Consider the following 16,348-nt stretch of genomic DNA (forward strand, 5'->3'; position numbering starts at 1 on the left):
AGGTTCTAACGCTCGCATACAACGGGTGTAAGCCAGATTGACACACGCAATACACTTAGGTTGACTTGATGAGCCTAGCATGTACAGACATGGCCTCGGAACACGGAAGACCGAAAGGTCGAACATGAGTTGTATACAAGATAAGATCAAAATGAAGATGTTCACCGATGTTGACTAGTCCGTCTCACGTGATGATCGAACATGACCTAGTTGACTCGGATCATGTATCACTTAGATGACTTGAGGGATGTCTATCTGAGTGGGAGTTCATTAAATAATTTGATTAGATGAACTTAATTATCATGAACATAGTCTAAAACTTTGCAATATGTCTTGTAGATCAAATGGCCCACGCTAATGTTGCCCTCAACTTCAACGCGTTCCTAGAGAAAACCAAGCTGAAAGACGATGGTAGCAACTACACGGACTGGGTCCGTAACCTGAGGATTATCCTCATAGCTGCCAAGAAAGCATATGTCCTTGAAGCACCGCTAGGTGAAGCGCCCATTTTCCCAGCAACTCAAGATGTTACGAACGCCTGGCAGTCGCGTAGTGATGATTACTCCCTGGTTCAGTGCAGCATGCTTTACAGCTTAGAACCGGGGCTCCAAAAGCGTTTTGAGCAACACGGAGCATATGAGATGTTCCAAGAGCTGAAAATGGTTTTCCAAGCTCATGCCCGAGTCGAAAGATATGAAGCCTCCGACAAGTTCTACAGTTGTAAGATGGAGGAGAACAGTTCTGTCAGCGATCACATACTCAATATGTCTGGGTTGCACAACCGCTTGTCTCAGATGGAAGTAAATCTCCCAGATGACGCAGTCATTAACAGAATCCTTCAGTCACTTCCACCTAGCTACAAGAGCTTTGTGATGAACTTCAATATGCAGGGGATGGAAAAGACCATTCCTGAGGTATATTCAATGCTGAAATCAGCGGAGGTGGAGATCAAAAAGGAACATCAAGTGTTGATGGTGAATAAAATCACTAAGTTCAAGAAAGGCAAGGGTAAAAAGAACTTCAAGAAAGACGGCAAGGGGGTTGCCGCGCCTGGTAAGCAAGCTGCCGGGAAGAAGCCAAAGAATGGACCCAAGCCTGAGACTGAGTGCTTTTATTGCAAGGGAAACGGTCACTGGAAGCGGAACTGCCCCAAGTACTTAGCGGATAAGAAGGCTGCCAATACCAAAGGTATATGTGGTATATATGTTATTGATGTGTACCTAACCAGCGCTCATAGTAGCTCCTGGGTATTTGATACCGGTGCAGTTGCTCATATTTGTAACTCGAAACAGGAGCTGTGGAATAAGTGGAGACTGGCGAAGGACGAGGTGACGATGCGCGTCAGGAATTATTCCAAGGTCGATGTGATCGCCGTCGGCATGCTGCCTCTACATTTACCTATGAGATTAGTTTTAAACCTCAATAATTGTTATTTAGTACCATCTTTGAGCATGAACATTGTATCTGGATCTCGTTTAATGCGAGATGGCTACTCATTTAAATCCGAGAATAATGGTTGTTCCATTTATATGAGAGATATGTTTTATGGTCATGCCCCGCTGGTCAATGGTTTATTCTTGTTTAATCTCGAACGTGATGTTACACATATTCATAGTGTGAATACCAAGAAGTGTAAGGTTGATAATGATAGTCCCACATACTTGTGGCACTGCCGCGTTGGTCACATTGGTGTCAAACACATGAAGAAACTCCATGCAGATGGACTTTTGGAGTCTATTGATTATGAATCATTTGACATGTGCGAAACATGCCTCATGGGCAAAATGACCAAGACTCCGTTCAAACGGAAAAACGAATGTTTTTTAGATGAGCCCTATAAACCCTAGTGGGTACGTACTCCGTAAAAACAGATTTTTCCAAAACTAAGTCGCTCCCTTTCATGAATTCTGTAGTATACTCCTCCGTCGACGCTCCCTTTCATGAATTCTGTACTTCCTGTCGCTGACATGTGGGACATATAGCAACCGGGTCGACGTGTCAAGCACCAAATAACAGTGCAGAACAGCAGGGGGGACGCACCCCACTCGTACCGTCCCAATAGTAGTAATGAGCAATGAGACGTCAAATCACAATGCCGCACCTTCCCAGACGGACGAAGCAACCACTATTTCACACTTCGGTTAGCCATCATCTCAAACCACGTAGTATTGCTTCTGCCTCAAGAGGGAGACGTGCATCACTGTCAGATTTCGGGTTCTGGCAGACCCATGAGGTTCGAACACTGGGGTGCACGCGGAGATTTTCCCTTCTACCTACCTGCAACCCTCCGCCTCGCTAAGATCTAAGCTATGGAAAGAACAGCACAAGAGACACAGGGTTTATACTGGTTCGGGCCACCATTGTGGTGTAATACCCTACTCCAGTGTGTGGTGTGGTGGATTGCCTCTTGGGCTGATGATGATGAGCAATACAAGGAAGAACAACCTCGTGAGGGTCTGTTCTTGGCTGGGGCGATGAACTGCTAGGAGGAGTTCAGTCACCCTTCTCTCTCTCTCTCTCTCTTCTCGATCCTCTCTCTGATTTTTTTCCCTTTCCTACCCTGGGGGTGGCTAGTCCTATTTATAGGCAAAGGCCCTGGGCCTCTTCCCAAATATTGAGTGGGAAGGGCGCCAACAATTAGCCATTTTGAAGGGGAACATCTGGTACACTTATCCTGACTAAAGTTGGTCCTCGCCTGCCAAAGGCTCTGGTGGTGATGCTGGCTTGGGCTCCACAATGACTTCCTCCCTGCCGTTGGACTGGTCTTGGTCTCGTTGCACAGAAACAGGTGCCTTTGCTTGATGCTCTCGCCTGCGCTTGCTCCCTTTGCACCAAGGAGGAAAGGAGGACACTGCGCGGCTGGCGCCCGCCTGGTGCCTTCGGTCGTCATGGCTTGCGTCATGGGCACCTCGTGAGGTACCCCGCCTTGTCTCTCTGCCTCCTCGCGAGCCAGCCTAATGAGGCCGTGCCTGAGGAAGCTCCGTGTCGTCCGCCCCGCGAGGCCTGGCCCCTCGCGAGGGTCTTGGGTCTGTGTTGATGAAGACGGGCCATGCTGGGCCCCCCTTTGAGCCACGCCGCAGGCCGCAGGCAGGCATGTCTGGGGACCCCCGTTCCCAGAACACCGACAGTAGCCCTCGGGCCCAAGGCGCGCCCGGACTTGGCTGCGCAGGGAGGCGAAAGGGCAAGAGCAAAGCACCGCGGGCCCTAGCAGCCTGCGGCCTTGGGCGCCGCGTGGCGGTTGATTGGACATGAGCGCCTCCACTTCCCCATGGCGCCTCGGCAACTGCACGGATTGGACAAGTCCCTGCATGCAAAGCGGGTCATGATTACCTATGATCGTGGAGGTCGGCGGTTGGCCTTCGCCGGCTATAAGTACGGAACGGCGCGCGCCCTTCCAGTCCATCCCTTCTTGCTTCTCCTTCTTCTTGGTCCGTGCTCCGTCTTGCTGCAAGGGCTCCGATCCGCCGGTTCTCGATGGCAGAGAAGGGAAAGGCTCCCCGAGAGGAACCAGACCCGCTCCCGCCGAAGAAACGGCTCGCCCTCTGTGGCCGGGACGAGGGGGCCCATCAGGTGGTGTCGAGGCCCTGGTGCGAGCGGCCACCGCCGGGGTTCCTGCTTCCCTTGTATGCCCACATCGAGGGCTCTGAAGGAGTCGATGCCGATCGCCACGGGCGTCGGCGCCGACGGGTCATGAAGGTGTGGGTCGTCCCCCTGGGGTCCACACCGAGGGCTCCTCCCGAGAGTTCGTGCTCCATGCCGCCATGCCTCCTCAGTCCTGGATTCGCCTTCCTCCCTTCTTCGCCTCCATCATCCCGCATGGAGAGCTCCTGGAGCTTTGGCTGCAGCACACTGGCTGCAGCGCCCTCGCGACCGGGGGAGAGGTCACGGTCGTTGCCCGGGGCGAGGTCTTCATGACTCGAGGTTGGAGCGAAATCGCCCGGTTCTGCAGGACAAGAGGCGCCTTCACGATCCACTTGGAGTACGACGGTGCTTCGGTGATGTTCTTCAAGGTCTTCGATGCGAACGGGCGCCGGTTGGAGTGCTGCCCCGGGAGAGGTGGACGGGACCCTGCTACGGCGAGGACTGGGCCCGCCGACCGCTCCCTTGGCTGCTCCTCAGGCGGCAGAGGCGTCAGAGGTTCCAGCGACTCTGGCGAGCTCTTCACGACTCTGGAGACGAGCGACGACAGCTACGAGCCCCCGAGCCGGCGCCGCTCCTGGAGCGGGGCGGGCTCATCAGGCCGTCGCCGACTCTGATCTGGATGGGGTTGGCGCCGGTGCTTGACGGCCCACTGTTCATGATGGCGTCTTTTGCAGGGGCGCGTGTAGTTAGCGTCCTTTTAGGATCTGTTTCCTGCGAGGAATCAAAGACGCGTCCCGTGGGGGCTTGTAAGGTGCCTGTGATCCTGTTTTGTTAATATAACCCTTGTCGTAGAACTGTGCGAGTTGCTCATTCCGTCTTAGCTTAGTTCTCCCTTTCGAACCTCACGAGGGCTTGGTGCTCTGCGCTGACAGGTTCCAGTCCCAAGGCGGCTTCAGCCGTCGCTGGTATGCTAGGTCGCGATGCCGTGGTCAAGGCCAGGACGTGAGCGACCCGGGGTCCGGTAAGAGCCCCTGAGTCGCGATGCTTAGGAGGTCCCCTTTGGTGCTCAAGCAGCCGTCGTTCGGTGAGAAAGGAGAGCGGCGTCGCTAACACGGGATTGCATTAGGTGCGGGGATGATGCCACGGTAGCTGGTGCTTCCGGGTGGTGACTTATCTCGAGAATCAGGGACCGCTCTCTGGTGTGTCGCCGGGTCCGTGCATCGGCAGGCGTGAGGTTGCTCGGCGAGGTCCTCGCGTGTCCCTCCCCTCTCGCCTTTGCTCCCCTTTCTGCTCTACGTCCTCGGGTCCCGGCCCTCGAGCGAGTCTCAGCCGTCGCTGGTATGCCAGGTCGTGATGCCGTGGACAAGGCCAGAGGGTGAGGGCTGGAGAGCCAGTAGGAGCCCTGAGTCACGATGCTCAGGCACCCCCCTTTAACGTGCAAGCAGTTCGCGCGGATGAGAGTGAAGGAGACACCGCAAGGGCCTCGCCTGACGCAACTCCTTTAGGAGACCCTGTAGACCCATCATAGAAAGAACGAGGGGTTGCCATGACAATTGACAGTCAGCCGTTGGTTGCTTCCGGGGGGTGATGAGGCACTGAAGGCTTGACGAGGTGGCGCCATGCGGGGCTGCCGCGACCAGAGCTCAGCCATTCAGGTTTGTCGGCATTGCAGGGATGGACCCATGCGCAAGCGTCGTGCTGTTTGGGAGCAGCTTCGTCAGTTGGCATCAGTTGAGCGGGCAACTAGGTCAAACACATTAGCCGCGAAGGAGTGGATTCATTCAAATAGATGCTGGGAAGGCGGACATCACTGCGTCAGGCCTGAGCGACTTGGGGGATGATGCAGCCCGTGGGGCGCCCCCAAGAAGGTAAGCTAACAACATGAAATAAAAGGGATACATGCCGCAGGGACGGACCCACGCGGCCTGGGAATAATGCAGCCCTGGGGGGCGCTCCCAGCTGGAAATGAAACTTGAAAGATGACACCTGATGATGTTGAGGACGAAGGAGTGTTGGCGTAGCAGACTCGGTGGGCTGCAGAAGCCGATCCTCACGAGCCCCCAGGCCTAGGGGCCTCGGGAGGCTCCGGAGGCGCTGGTGGCTCCTTGCGGACCATCTCCATCTCCGCCAGGGCTGCGGAACGCCTGGCCTCTTGAGCCTCCATGATACCCCTCATGAGGCGCTTGTATGTGGCAGCCGCGTTCGACAAGCCGTAAGGCATGCGAATGTAGCTGTGGGGTGGACCTTCGCAGCGCCCCACTCGCGAGGGCCAGAGGCGCTCCAGAGAGGCGACTCGATTGAGCCCTGGTATGTCGATGCAGACGCGCAGCCCACCATCCTCGCCTGGATGGGGAGCCACAGCTGGTAGGCGGCGGCCGCCTTTCATGACTCTTGACTCCTGTAGCTCCTGAATGGCCTTGCTGACGAACTCCTAAGGGTCTGGCTCTCCTTGCCTTACTCCTTCTTGAGGGAAACGTGCTTCGAAACACGCCTCCATGTGGCGCCCAAGCGCCTCCCTCGTGACCTTAGCCAGGTCGGTGGCCCTCCTGGGGAGAGCCCCCGAGCCCTGCCTGAGGAGGGCGCCGGGCGCGCTTTCCTATGCGATGGAAGGAGGTTCCCCCTGGGCAGGCGTGGGCCCTGAGGGGCCTGCCTCCTGAGGGGCCAGGCCGGACGATGTCTTCTTCTTCTTGGGGGCGGTCTCGAGAAGCCCCTTGCTTCCGCGATCTGGGTCTTCTAGTGATGCGGCCTAAAAGGCTCATTCCAGGGAACACACCGCGTCCTTCTCTTCACAGGGCACCGTGATGACTTCGCCACTTCCTGGCATCTTGAGGACATTGTAGCCGTGGTGAGTTACGGCCGTGAACTTAGCCAACGCTGGGTACCCAAGGATGGCGTTGTACGGCAGGCGAGTGTGGGCGATGTCGAAGTCGATGAGCTTGGTGCGGTAGTTGTCGCGTGCCCCGAAGGTGACAGGGAGGCGAACCTGCCCAATCGGGACCGTGGAGCCGTCGGTGACTCCGGAGAAAGGCTTGGTTGGCTGAACCTGGTTGTAGGGCACTTGGAGATTGTTGAATGTTTCCACGGACAGGACGTTGAGCCCTGCCCCGCCATCGATGAGGGTCCTGGTGACCACCACGTTGCTGCTGATTGGGGAACAAAGCATTGGGAGGACTCCAGCTGTGGCCGCACACTTGAGCTGATCCGCTGAGCTGAACGTGATGGCACACGCCGACCAACCGAGAGGGCGCGTGGCTTCGAGCTTGGGGAGGACTGCATTCACTTCACGGGCGAACTGCTTGAAGGTGCGTTGAGAGGCTGGGGCTTGAGCCCCGCCCAGGATGCAGGCGACCATGCGCGGCTCCTGGAAGCCCCCAGCCCCCTCGTCCTGATGGCGGTCCTTGTTTCTCCTTGGCTGCGGTGGCAGCGGAGGGAGGCCTACATTGCCTTGCGGGCGATCCTCGCGAGGCTTATCCCTCCAGTCTCCATCGCGAGGCGGGTCTTGCTAGCGATCCTCGCGAGGTTTATCGCGCCACCCTTGGCACGGGCAGCGGTCTTCCCAGCGTCCTACGTTCCTTCCTCCTCCTCGACTATAGCCCCGGTCACTGCGGTTGGGGCGACGGCCGATCCTTCCTTCTCGCACGGCTCGGAGCTCTTGACATTCATTGGTGTTGTGGGTGTGGAGGTCATGGTACACACAGTACCGACTGCCCTTGGAAGGTTCTGGCTAATCTCTGCCCCGCTTGGTGTCTGGTTCTGCCGCGAGCACGGCATCCCCCTTGCGCTTCACATCCTTGGCCTTGGGCTTCTTCTCTTCTGGGTCTGCGGCAGGCAGCTCAAGGAGGGAGAGACGCCCTTCTTGAGCCCTGGCGCACTTGGCTGCTAAGTTGAACAACTCCAAGGAGGTGCACAAGTCTTCATGCATCGCCAGCTCCTCCTTCATCTTGACATCGCGCACGCCGTCGGAGAAGGCTGAGATGATGGCCTCCTCGGTCACCTTGGGAATCTTGAGGCGTGCGTTGTTGAAGCGATGGATGTACTTCTGTAGGGTCTCTCCGGGTTGTTGCTTGATGCGGCGCATGTCGCTCACGGCGGGTGGCCGGTCGCGAGTACCTGGCGATGAAGCGGGTGCGCATCTCGTCCCAAGAGCAGATCGTGCCTGGAGCCAGGTTCAGGAGCTAGGTGCGGGCCCCGTCCTTGAGCGCCATGGGAAACCAGTTCACCATGACCTTCTTGTCTCCGTTGGCAGCTTCGATGCCCAGCTCATAGAGCTGGAGGAACTCCGCAGGGTCGGCCGTGCCGTCGTAACGAGGAGGCAGGTCTGGCTTGAACTTGCCGGGCCACGCGACGCTGCGTAGCTCGGTGGTGAAGGCACAGCAGCCAGCTGTGGCCATGGGAGGCCTTGGGTGATGGAGAGCTTGGTCTTGCATGTCCCCACGCGCTGCAGCTGGGAGCAGCGCGGGGTCTTGACGTGCGGGAGCAGGAGCGTGGTCGCGACGTGCTGGAGCAGGGAGCGCCCGGGCAGCTTCTTGCGGGCGAGGGACTTCTTGGCAGCTCTGCACTTGCCGTGCTGGCACCTGATGGAGCGGGTTCCGCCCAGGGGGCACGCGCCTTGGAGCCATGGCGCCTTATTGAGGAGGAGGCGGCCGGGGCGCCGCCGGAGCTTCGTCGCCCGCGCGGGGCGGGGTGCGGTGCAGCGGAACGGACAGCGCAAGAGAGCCCCCTGTGGCGCAGACGGGCTCGGCGATGCGGTCGAGCCATTCTTCGTAGATGTCGTCGACGGGACGGTAGCGCAGGAGCTTGTTTGCCGCGATGAGCGCAGCTCGAGCCTCCATGGGTGCGCGGAGCGCGTGGGACGAAGAACCAATTAGGGTGAGCGAGGGAGTAGCGGTGCGGCCGTCTTGCCGCACGGACGGATGCTGAGACGACACTTTCCACTCGTCCCCCGCCGGGCCGGTGGCGGCGTTGACGGCAGGTGATGGGGAACGGCGAGGACGCCCGCCGACATGAGTCGTCTGGGCGACGCGGGAGGCGAGAGCGGCCCGACGCTCGGCGCGGGCCCGACGAGCGTCAGACATGGACGCGATGGTCGGAGGAGAACGGGGTGGTGGAAGACGAATTCCGGCAAAACCCCTACCTGGCACGCCAAATGTCGGATTTCAGGTTCCGGCAGACCCTTGAGGTTCGAACACTGGGGTGCGCGCGGAGATTTCGCCTTCTACATACCTGCACCCCTCCGCCTCGCTAAGATCTAAGCTATGGAAAGAAGGACACAAGAGACACAGGGTTTATACTGGTTCGGGCCACCGTTGTGGTGTAATACCCTACTCCAGTGTGTGGTGTGGTGGATTGCCTCTTGGGCTGATGATGATGAGCAATACAAGGAAGAACAGCCTCGCGAGGGTCTGTTCTTGGCTGGGGCGACGAACTTCTAGGAGGAGTTCAGTCACCCTTCTCTCTCTCTCTCTCTCTCTCTCTCTCTCTCTCTCTCTCTCTTCTCGATCCTCTCTCCGATTTTTTCCCTTTCCTACCCTGGGGGTGGCTAGTCCTATTTATAGGCAAAGGCCCTGGGCCTCTTCCCAAATATTGAGCAGGAAGGGCGCCAACAATTGGCCATTTTGAAGGGGAACATCTGGTACACTTATCCTGACTAAAGTTGGTCCTCGCCTGCCAAAGGCTCTGGTGGTGACGCTGGCTTGGGCTCCACAATGACTTCCTCCCTGCCGTTGGACTGGTCTTGGTCTCGTTGCACCGAAATGGGTGCCTTTGCTTGATGCTCTCGCCTGCGCTTGCTCCCTTTGCACCAAAGAGGAAAGGAGGACACTGCGTGGCTGGCGCCCGCCTGGTGCCTTTGGTCGTCATGGCTTGCGTCACGGGCACCTCGTGAGGTACCCCGCCTTGATCTCTCCGCCTCCTCGCGAGCCAGCTTGATGAGGCCGTGCCTGAGGAAGTCTGTATCGTCCGCCCCGCGAGGCCTGGCCCCTCGCGAGGGTCTTGGGTCTGTGTTGATGAAGACGGGCCATGCTGGTTCCCCCTTTGAGCCACGCCGCAGGCCGCAGGCAGGCAAGTCTGGGGACCCCCGTTCCTAGAACGCCGACAATCACCTTGGTACATCATGACACGTGGGACCGCATGACAGGCCATGCTCCCCGCCGATCGCTCGGTAAAATCACCTCATTTTTACTATACTTCCTCCATATCGGTTTACTACATGGCATGCACGTCATTATAGGTTGAGAATTTAACTGTCTATATATGTGATGAACAGTACTATAGCCTTTCAAAAAATGTATACTTTTGTATAGTAGTACTATCGATGGATTGCGCCATGGAGCAAAAATTGAAATTAAAAAAAGGTGGTACATATAGAGAGCGCTCGTCGCCAAATTATGCATATAGTACTATTAAAAAAGCTTGTACGTGCTTAATTGGGGTGCTAAATTCTATTAAATAAATACTAGTAGTATGTAAATACTGAAGAGTTAAAGTAACGAGAAGAAACATAACATAGTTCTGCTGGGGGCTCAGCACAACACACCCCTCAAATTAAACTAAGCACACCTGAAATTACACAATGCAACTAATCCGGTAGACACTGCATTAGAAGTTTAGAATCACCATGAGCAACGACACTGCCACCTTACTCGGAGTCCTCGTTCACGTCCTCGACTTCTTCCTTGTCCCTCTTCCTCTTGGCCGATACTTCTTTGCTTGAACCGCACACTTGGCTGTTGCTCTTCATCCAACCCTTGTAGATATTTAAACAAAGGTAGCCATCCATTGCAGCGTAGTGGATGTGGTCTATATCTAGTACATTTCACTGCCATGCATGACGATGAAACGTGTAATGAGGTTTCTCCAGTTTACGGTATGAAGGATGAACCATGGCTCCTGCCAGGGTCAGCATTGAAGGCTGACGAGAGGGCACCAGCTGATTTTTCTGGAGGTCGAAGGGGTTGCCTACAGCGAGGCCTATCCGACCCAAGACTTCTTTGTCGTTCTTAAAGTCTACAGTAACGTATTTCACTGTTTTGTCCTTGAGGAAGTTCTTAAAATCCTAGCACTCAACGTCGGCATGGCATATGTGGTAGACCAAGCAAACGTTATGTACGCAAACCTGGATCATGGCGGGATTCTTCCTCTCTTCGTCCTAGGACTGTGGTGTACTCAACATCTAGCCCAACGACCCACTCATCATCTGAGTTTTCGAACATGCGTCTGAAGCGAGAAAGGCATCCTTTCACCATCGCGTAAGAACGGGTGTAGATGACGTCGAACTCATCGCCGGTGATGGTTCTAACCTTATACTCACCGCCGATTGTGGAGATTTGGGATGCCATGGATTTGGGAGGAGGGTTAGGATTAGTGGAACTGTCGTAATGTGAATGGACGGGACGACTAGGAGTGAACCGCCGTAGTATTGAAGGACGTGCGGGGACGAGTAGGAGCGAACTACTAGCGTCCGAACGACAGGGTAGTGGCTTTCCATCCTCCCATGATACGGGCTTCCAAGAGCCCTTGGATCTGAGACCGAACAGTTGCATGGCGTGATTCTAGACCTATGGGTGAATATCCTATCCTGGAGGGTTATTCTGCAAATTTTCAGCAACTTAGCATGCGACCGTTTGATTTCAGATCCAAGGGCTACCAGCAGCCCGTATCATGGTCGCGCCTACCACGACCGTCGCGTCGCTCGCGCGGTCGTGCCCTTGGAGATTTAACACGGTGCGTTTGGCTATCTGATGTTGGCATGTCATACATAGTCATCACTTAGTCACTCATAGTACAACAAGGTTGGCTATAAGGTTGGCTATAACTGTATTTTTTTACTCCTCTCTATCTATTTCTTCGTACTCCCTCCGTCCCATAATATAAGAACGTTTTTGACACTAGTGTAGTGTCAAAAACGTTCTTATATTATGGGACACAGGGAGTACTAGTATTTATTGCATTTGCCAAGGAGTGACCTCTTCCAATGAAATGGTGTTGCTAAGCTTGCTTCATTTAATTAGCTATAGACTCAAAATTGTCTTTTCACCTAGGTACACGCGCTTAGCACCGTTTCTTCCTCGGGTCACCAAACTAGTCTCTCTCTTCTTGATTAACTTTCCACATCGGACTTTATGCCTATGTGGCAAGCTTAAGCACCTGTAGGAGCAAGTAAAAGTAAGTACAATAGTGCGCTTTACATGGCATTTTTGCATATGTGGAGGAAAGAGAGGCAAGGAAAAAGTGGAGAAGTGGGCTCTCATGCAAGAGCCAGCCTCTACTACATGGTGGAGCATTGGGAGAGGCACCTCTATGGAGGTGGTCAGGAATCGGGAGACTCACGCCGGTCGTAGCACCGCAGTTAAAATGATAATGGCAAGTCAAATCACAGGGCCCCACCTGTGCAGCAGTAACTCGCTGTCAAATCACACAACCCTACATTTGCAGCAGCCTACTCCCTCGTATTATCGCGTCTCTGTCGAACCGACTTGGCGGAACTGCCCCGCCTACCGCGCTGGAAAAGCCCCGCCCTCGACTTTTAAATACAACTACATCCGCTTAAGAATCCAATGATATACTTTTTGTGACATAGTAACTCATATTTAGCTAGTCAAATGGATGACATAGAACTACATGCATGCCCTATAAACCGAGACGCCTAAAAATAAAAAAACCGAGACAGAGAGGGTAGTTCAGCACGTATCTTTTTAGATCAATATTGTCGGGATTCACCAAGGAGCAAAACCAGGTGGTAGGCTGCTCCTGTCGTGTTGGCGTAGCAACTCAAGCAGGGTCAGTCTGCACACGAAATGGCGACACACTTAACAGGACCCCTTTGGCCGACATGTGGCTCATCCACCGTCTTGTTCCATGTGCGATGCACCAAATTACAGTTCGGAGCAGTGGTTGGAATTGGAGGCAGCCCGGTCGTAGCGCCGCAGTAGTAGAAAATGAGGGATGAGGGGTCAAATCACAAAGCCCCACCGTTGCCGCATTAAGCTGGACGGACGAAGCAACCATCATTTCACTCTAGGGCGCAAGAGCATAAAGAAAAGAGAAAACAATGATGTGTGCGGCAGCTACCTAGGGCACCCTAGGGTAGGGGTCTCCACTACAGATCCTTTTTTTGAAAGAGCCTCCACTACAAATCGGCTTCTCCCTCGTCCTCTTGAAGAAAACCGATGATGAGTGCGGCGGTAGGGTTTGTAGGAGTACTACGGCGTGCGGGGCCACGTTGTAGTAAACGGGTTTGATTTGACGCCTTAAATATGTGTGGCCCACTTGGTTTTACGGGAAAGAGGCAACATTTTGGGTTCAGGGACCAGTGGAGATATAGTACGTACAAAAAATTGTGGATGTAGGTTCGACCGAAAGGCAATGATGCATGGGCCCTGCATTTTGATATACCCGGGGCTGCGTGAAATTTGCTACTCTACTCAAAACTAGTAAGGTACACATGTATTGAACGCATGAGATTTCGAAACCAAATTATGAATAAATACACACTATAGCATGTAAAGCTTTGAGTCATATATGCATGATGTAGATGTTCGTTTATTTCTTATAGTCCATCTCATTCAAAATCAATTAGTTTAATAAAAATGTTAAGATTCATGGGGTTGTGCATTGTAAATCATAAAGTAAAAAACAAATAATGGCAATTCATTTAGAAAAATAATAATCAATTATGATATAGAAGATTCTAGAACAAAGGAGAAGTGCTTGTGTTTTGAGGTTTGTGCATTATGCTTAAGTTCAACCATGGAATCTTCTAAATTGTACATGTGGCAGATCTGGTGGAATGTTGATGATATCCAACGGCCAGTAGTGCTTGGATTTTCCTATCTCTGCACTGTCAGGTTAGCTTCATCCATCGACCATCTTTCAAAGTTATTGGCACACTATATAGTTCTGTGCCATAGTTGCATGTTTTGGAAAAAAGCTACTAGTGGGTTGTACTATCTATTTAGGAATAGAAGATGTATACATGGAAGTTTTAGGGAAAGAGATGACATGGAGCATCTCAATTCCTATGAGTAGGGATTGGAAAAGAGATGTCATTTGGTTCACATCATAGGAACTTTTCTATTGAATCTAGAGATGACATGTATCTCAATTCCTATGAGCAGGGATTAGAAAAGAGATGTAATTTGGTTCATATCATAGGAACTTTTCTGTTGAATATATGCTAATGTTTATTTTCCTTTGAAATTAAGGGAGTATAGGAATCCATTCATATGAACCAAATGGCTCTAAAGCTATAGAAATGATATCATTTTTATTTCCTTTGAAATGTGGAGTATATGAATCTATTCCTATGAACCAATTGGCTCTAAAGGAAAAAATCCTATAAAAATCATGTCATATAGAGTTCCTATGATATTCCTCGACACTAAAGGATGCTTGAAATTGCTGCGGGTGATACGATGGTCTTTCTTTGTAGACTCCTCACCCATATTTATAGTTACCTCTCAAAGATGAATGAAATGATATATACATGGTATTCTACATGTGCAATTTGGTACACGAAAACTCGGTAAAAGTTTGCGAGGTTCGAATTTTCAATAAAGCTATATGCACTGCATTTCGGAACGGAGGGAGCATACAGCAGTTGCTAACACTCACGTGGAAGATTTGTGTGTAGGAGGAGTGGCTGTTCTGGTAAATGACATGGCAAAACTGACACTGTCGGATGCCGATCTAACGGTTCTTACGGCGTTCGTCAGGAAAAGGCTTGTGGCGAACGTCTGTCGGATAATGATTTACGGACACATGCATTGCATTGATACGTGCCCCCTCTCTCTCACTCACACGCACCCTCACGAGTCACGACTCTCCCGAGTCCTCTCGCAGACTCGCATGTCGCACCCACCGTCTATCTGCAGGTAGACGTCACGCACATATGTGGTCTTCACACCCTACACTCAGAACTTCTAAAAAACAAAAGACGGCGCGCACATTTTATTTTAGCCCACACGTCACACACTTATACTATTACTCTTGCGGCGAACGTTCTTTGGGCATAGTATATTGTACTCTCACGAAGAGAAGCGGTGCACGCACGCACTAGTTCTCTCACACCCACTCGCGTGTACACATAGGAGCGCATTTTTTGAAGCTGGTACAACAAAATCACTCCACTATATATAAAAGCAGGAGCCTTAGCGCTTGCTTTACTAGGGTTCCTCTCGTTCACTCTCTCATGCTCTCTAGATCTAAGCAACACATAGGTGGCCACACTCTCTCTCAGCTCACGGCTGGTCACAAATCCGGCCGGACAACCTCGACCGGGGCAGGGGTGTAGGTGCATCGTTCATGCTGTCGTCGGCGGCGAGGGAGGAGACCAACGGCTGCCCGCGCGTCCCGATCGGCGGCCGTGCCATTCTCTCCGAGAGAGCGCCGGCTCAGGAGGGCCTTCGACCCCTTCTTCCTCCCTGCGGTATTGTGGCCAAGATGCGGCCTCCCAACGCCGTCTTTGCCACATGCCGATGACCCTCAGGTATATATTCCTTCGAAACCTGCCTTGCTCTACTGCCCCAGCTCCCTTCGTGCAGATCCTTTTTTACTTCCGTCCACTGTTCCAAAGCCACCTAGACTTCTACTATTATTAGAAGTAAAGCTAGTTCATACAGTTGACTCAAAGCGTTGGTTCAAACAGGGAAGAAAGTGGGAAAGCTGTAGCATGAATCTAGGACTTGGTTCTAAGAGGAAACGGGGGAAAGTAGTAATATGTGTCACTGTTTAAGTAACCATATTTCGTATTTGCGCAAACAGGGATATCTGTCTCCATATCATTTCGGGATGTCTATCTCCGTATCATTTCTATCCGCGCAATCAAAAGCACACACCTCAGTTTTAGTACAACTGCGCAAAGTGAGATTGCTATCCCTCGTTGCCGTCGTCTAACCTCCCGTCTTCAAGGTATCCCTACATTGGTAGTAACTAAGGTAGATTGACCAACGCAATCTAAAAGAAGCTGATTCGTACGTTTTACTTCCTGATTGCAGTGCAGGCACGAGCGAAAACAATTGCATCCTAGTCCGGAATACACTTTCTACCAGTTCATCCATGGATCGAGGACTAGCTGGCACGGCTGCACGGTGGTTTTTTGGACAGGTGCGCGGACAAGAGGCATTGTGGTTTGCTTATTTCTACAAATAGCGGTGCTTAAATTTAGTGGAATGCACAAGCATTTCAGCTGGTCAGTACACTGCATGGTTCAGTTCAGCATTCCAGCTGAGACCACAATTATAATTGGTTATTCTGGAATGAGAGAACCTAACCCTAGATGGTGGCAACAAGAAAAAACCAGAGTGAACTCCAGGAAATTTAAGCCTGTCGGGAGGCGCTTTGCTCAGAGAAGCCATGCTTATTTTTTCCTGATTTGTAAACCTTCTCACAACTTTGTCTTTTGCTGTGAACTAGTATATGTTTGTTATGTTCTATGAATCATTGAGATGTATAAAATTGCTTAACTTATGCTTTTCAAGTTTTTTATGATGACGAGTTTAATGTGAGTGTTCCACATGAGCGCTGGACTAGCGTGTGAATGTTTGGAATTTATTACATTGTGGCCTCAATTAACTGCATGAACCACTGTAACAAGTACATAGTTTCTTATATGTCAGACAGCAGATTGTTGATAGTTAGCTGCTCGATAGCCTAGTGTTGAAGCGAGCTGAGCCAATGTGCTGTGTTTTGCAGAACTGCTTACAAGTGGGGTAGCACCAACAGTGTTTACAAGTACTTATGTATACGTCGGCTCACGGTTCTCGAACGA

General features: G+C 52.5%; 1 protein-coding gene across 1 annotated transcript; it reads left to right on the top strand.

Moving 5' to 3' along the window:
- Window positions 1-344: 344 nt before the first annotated feature.
- On the top strand, window positions 345-15,607 carry LOC147965593 (uncharacterized). The gene is made up of 2 exons (XM_087530519.1): window positions 345-1,188; window positions 15,576-15,607. The coding sequence occupies exons 1-2, from the start codon at window positions 345-347 to the stop codon at window positions 15,605-15,607; spliced, it is 876 nt and encodes a 291-aa protein (XP_087386645.1).
- Window positions 15,608-16,348: the final 741 nt, after the last annotated feature.

This window comes from Triticum urartu, chromosome 6A, assembly GCF_056163025.1.
Source record: "Triticum urartu cultivar PI428250 chromosome 6A, HENAU_Tu73, whole genome shotgun sequence".
NCBI classification, from domain to species: domain Eukaryota; kingdom Viridiplantae; phylum Streptophyta; class Magnoliopsida; order Poales; family Poaceae; genus Triticum; species Triticum urartu.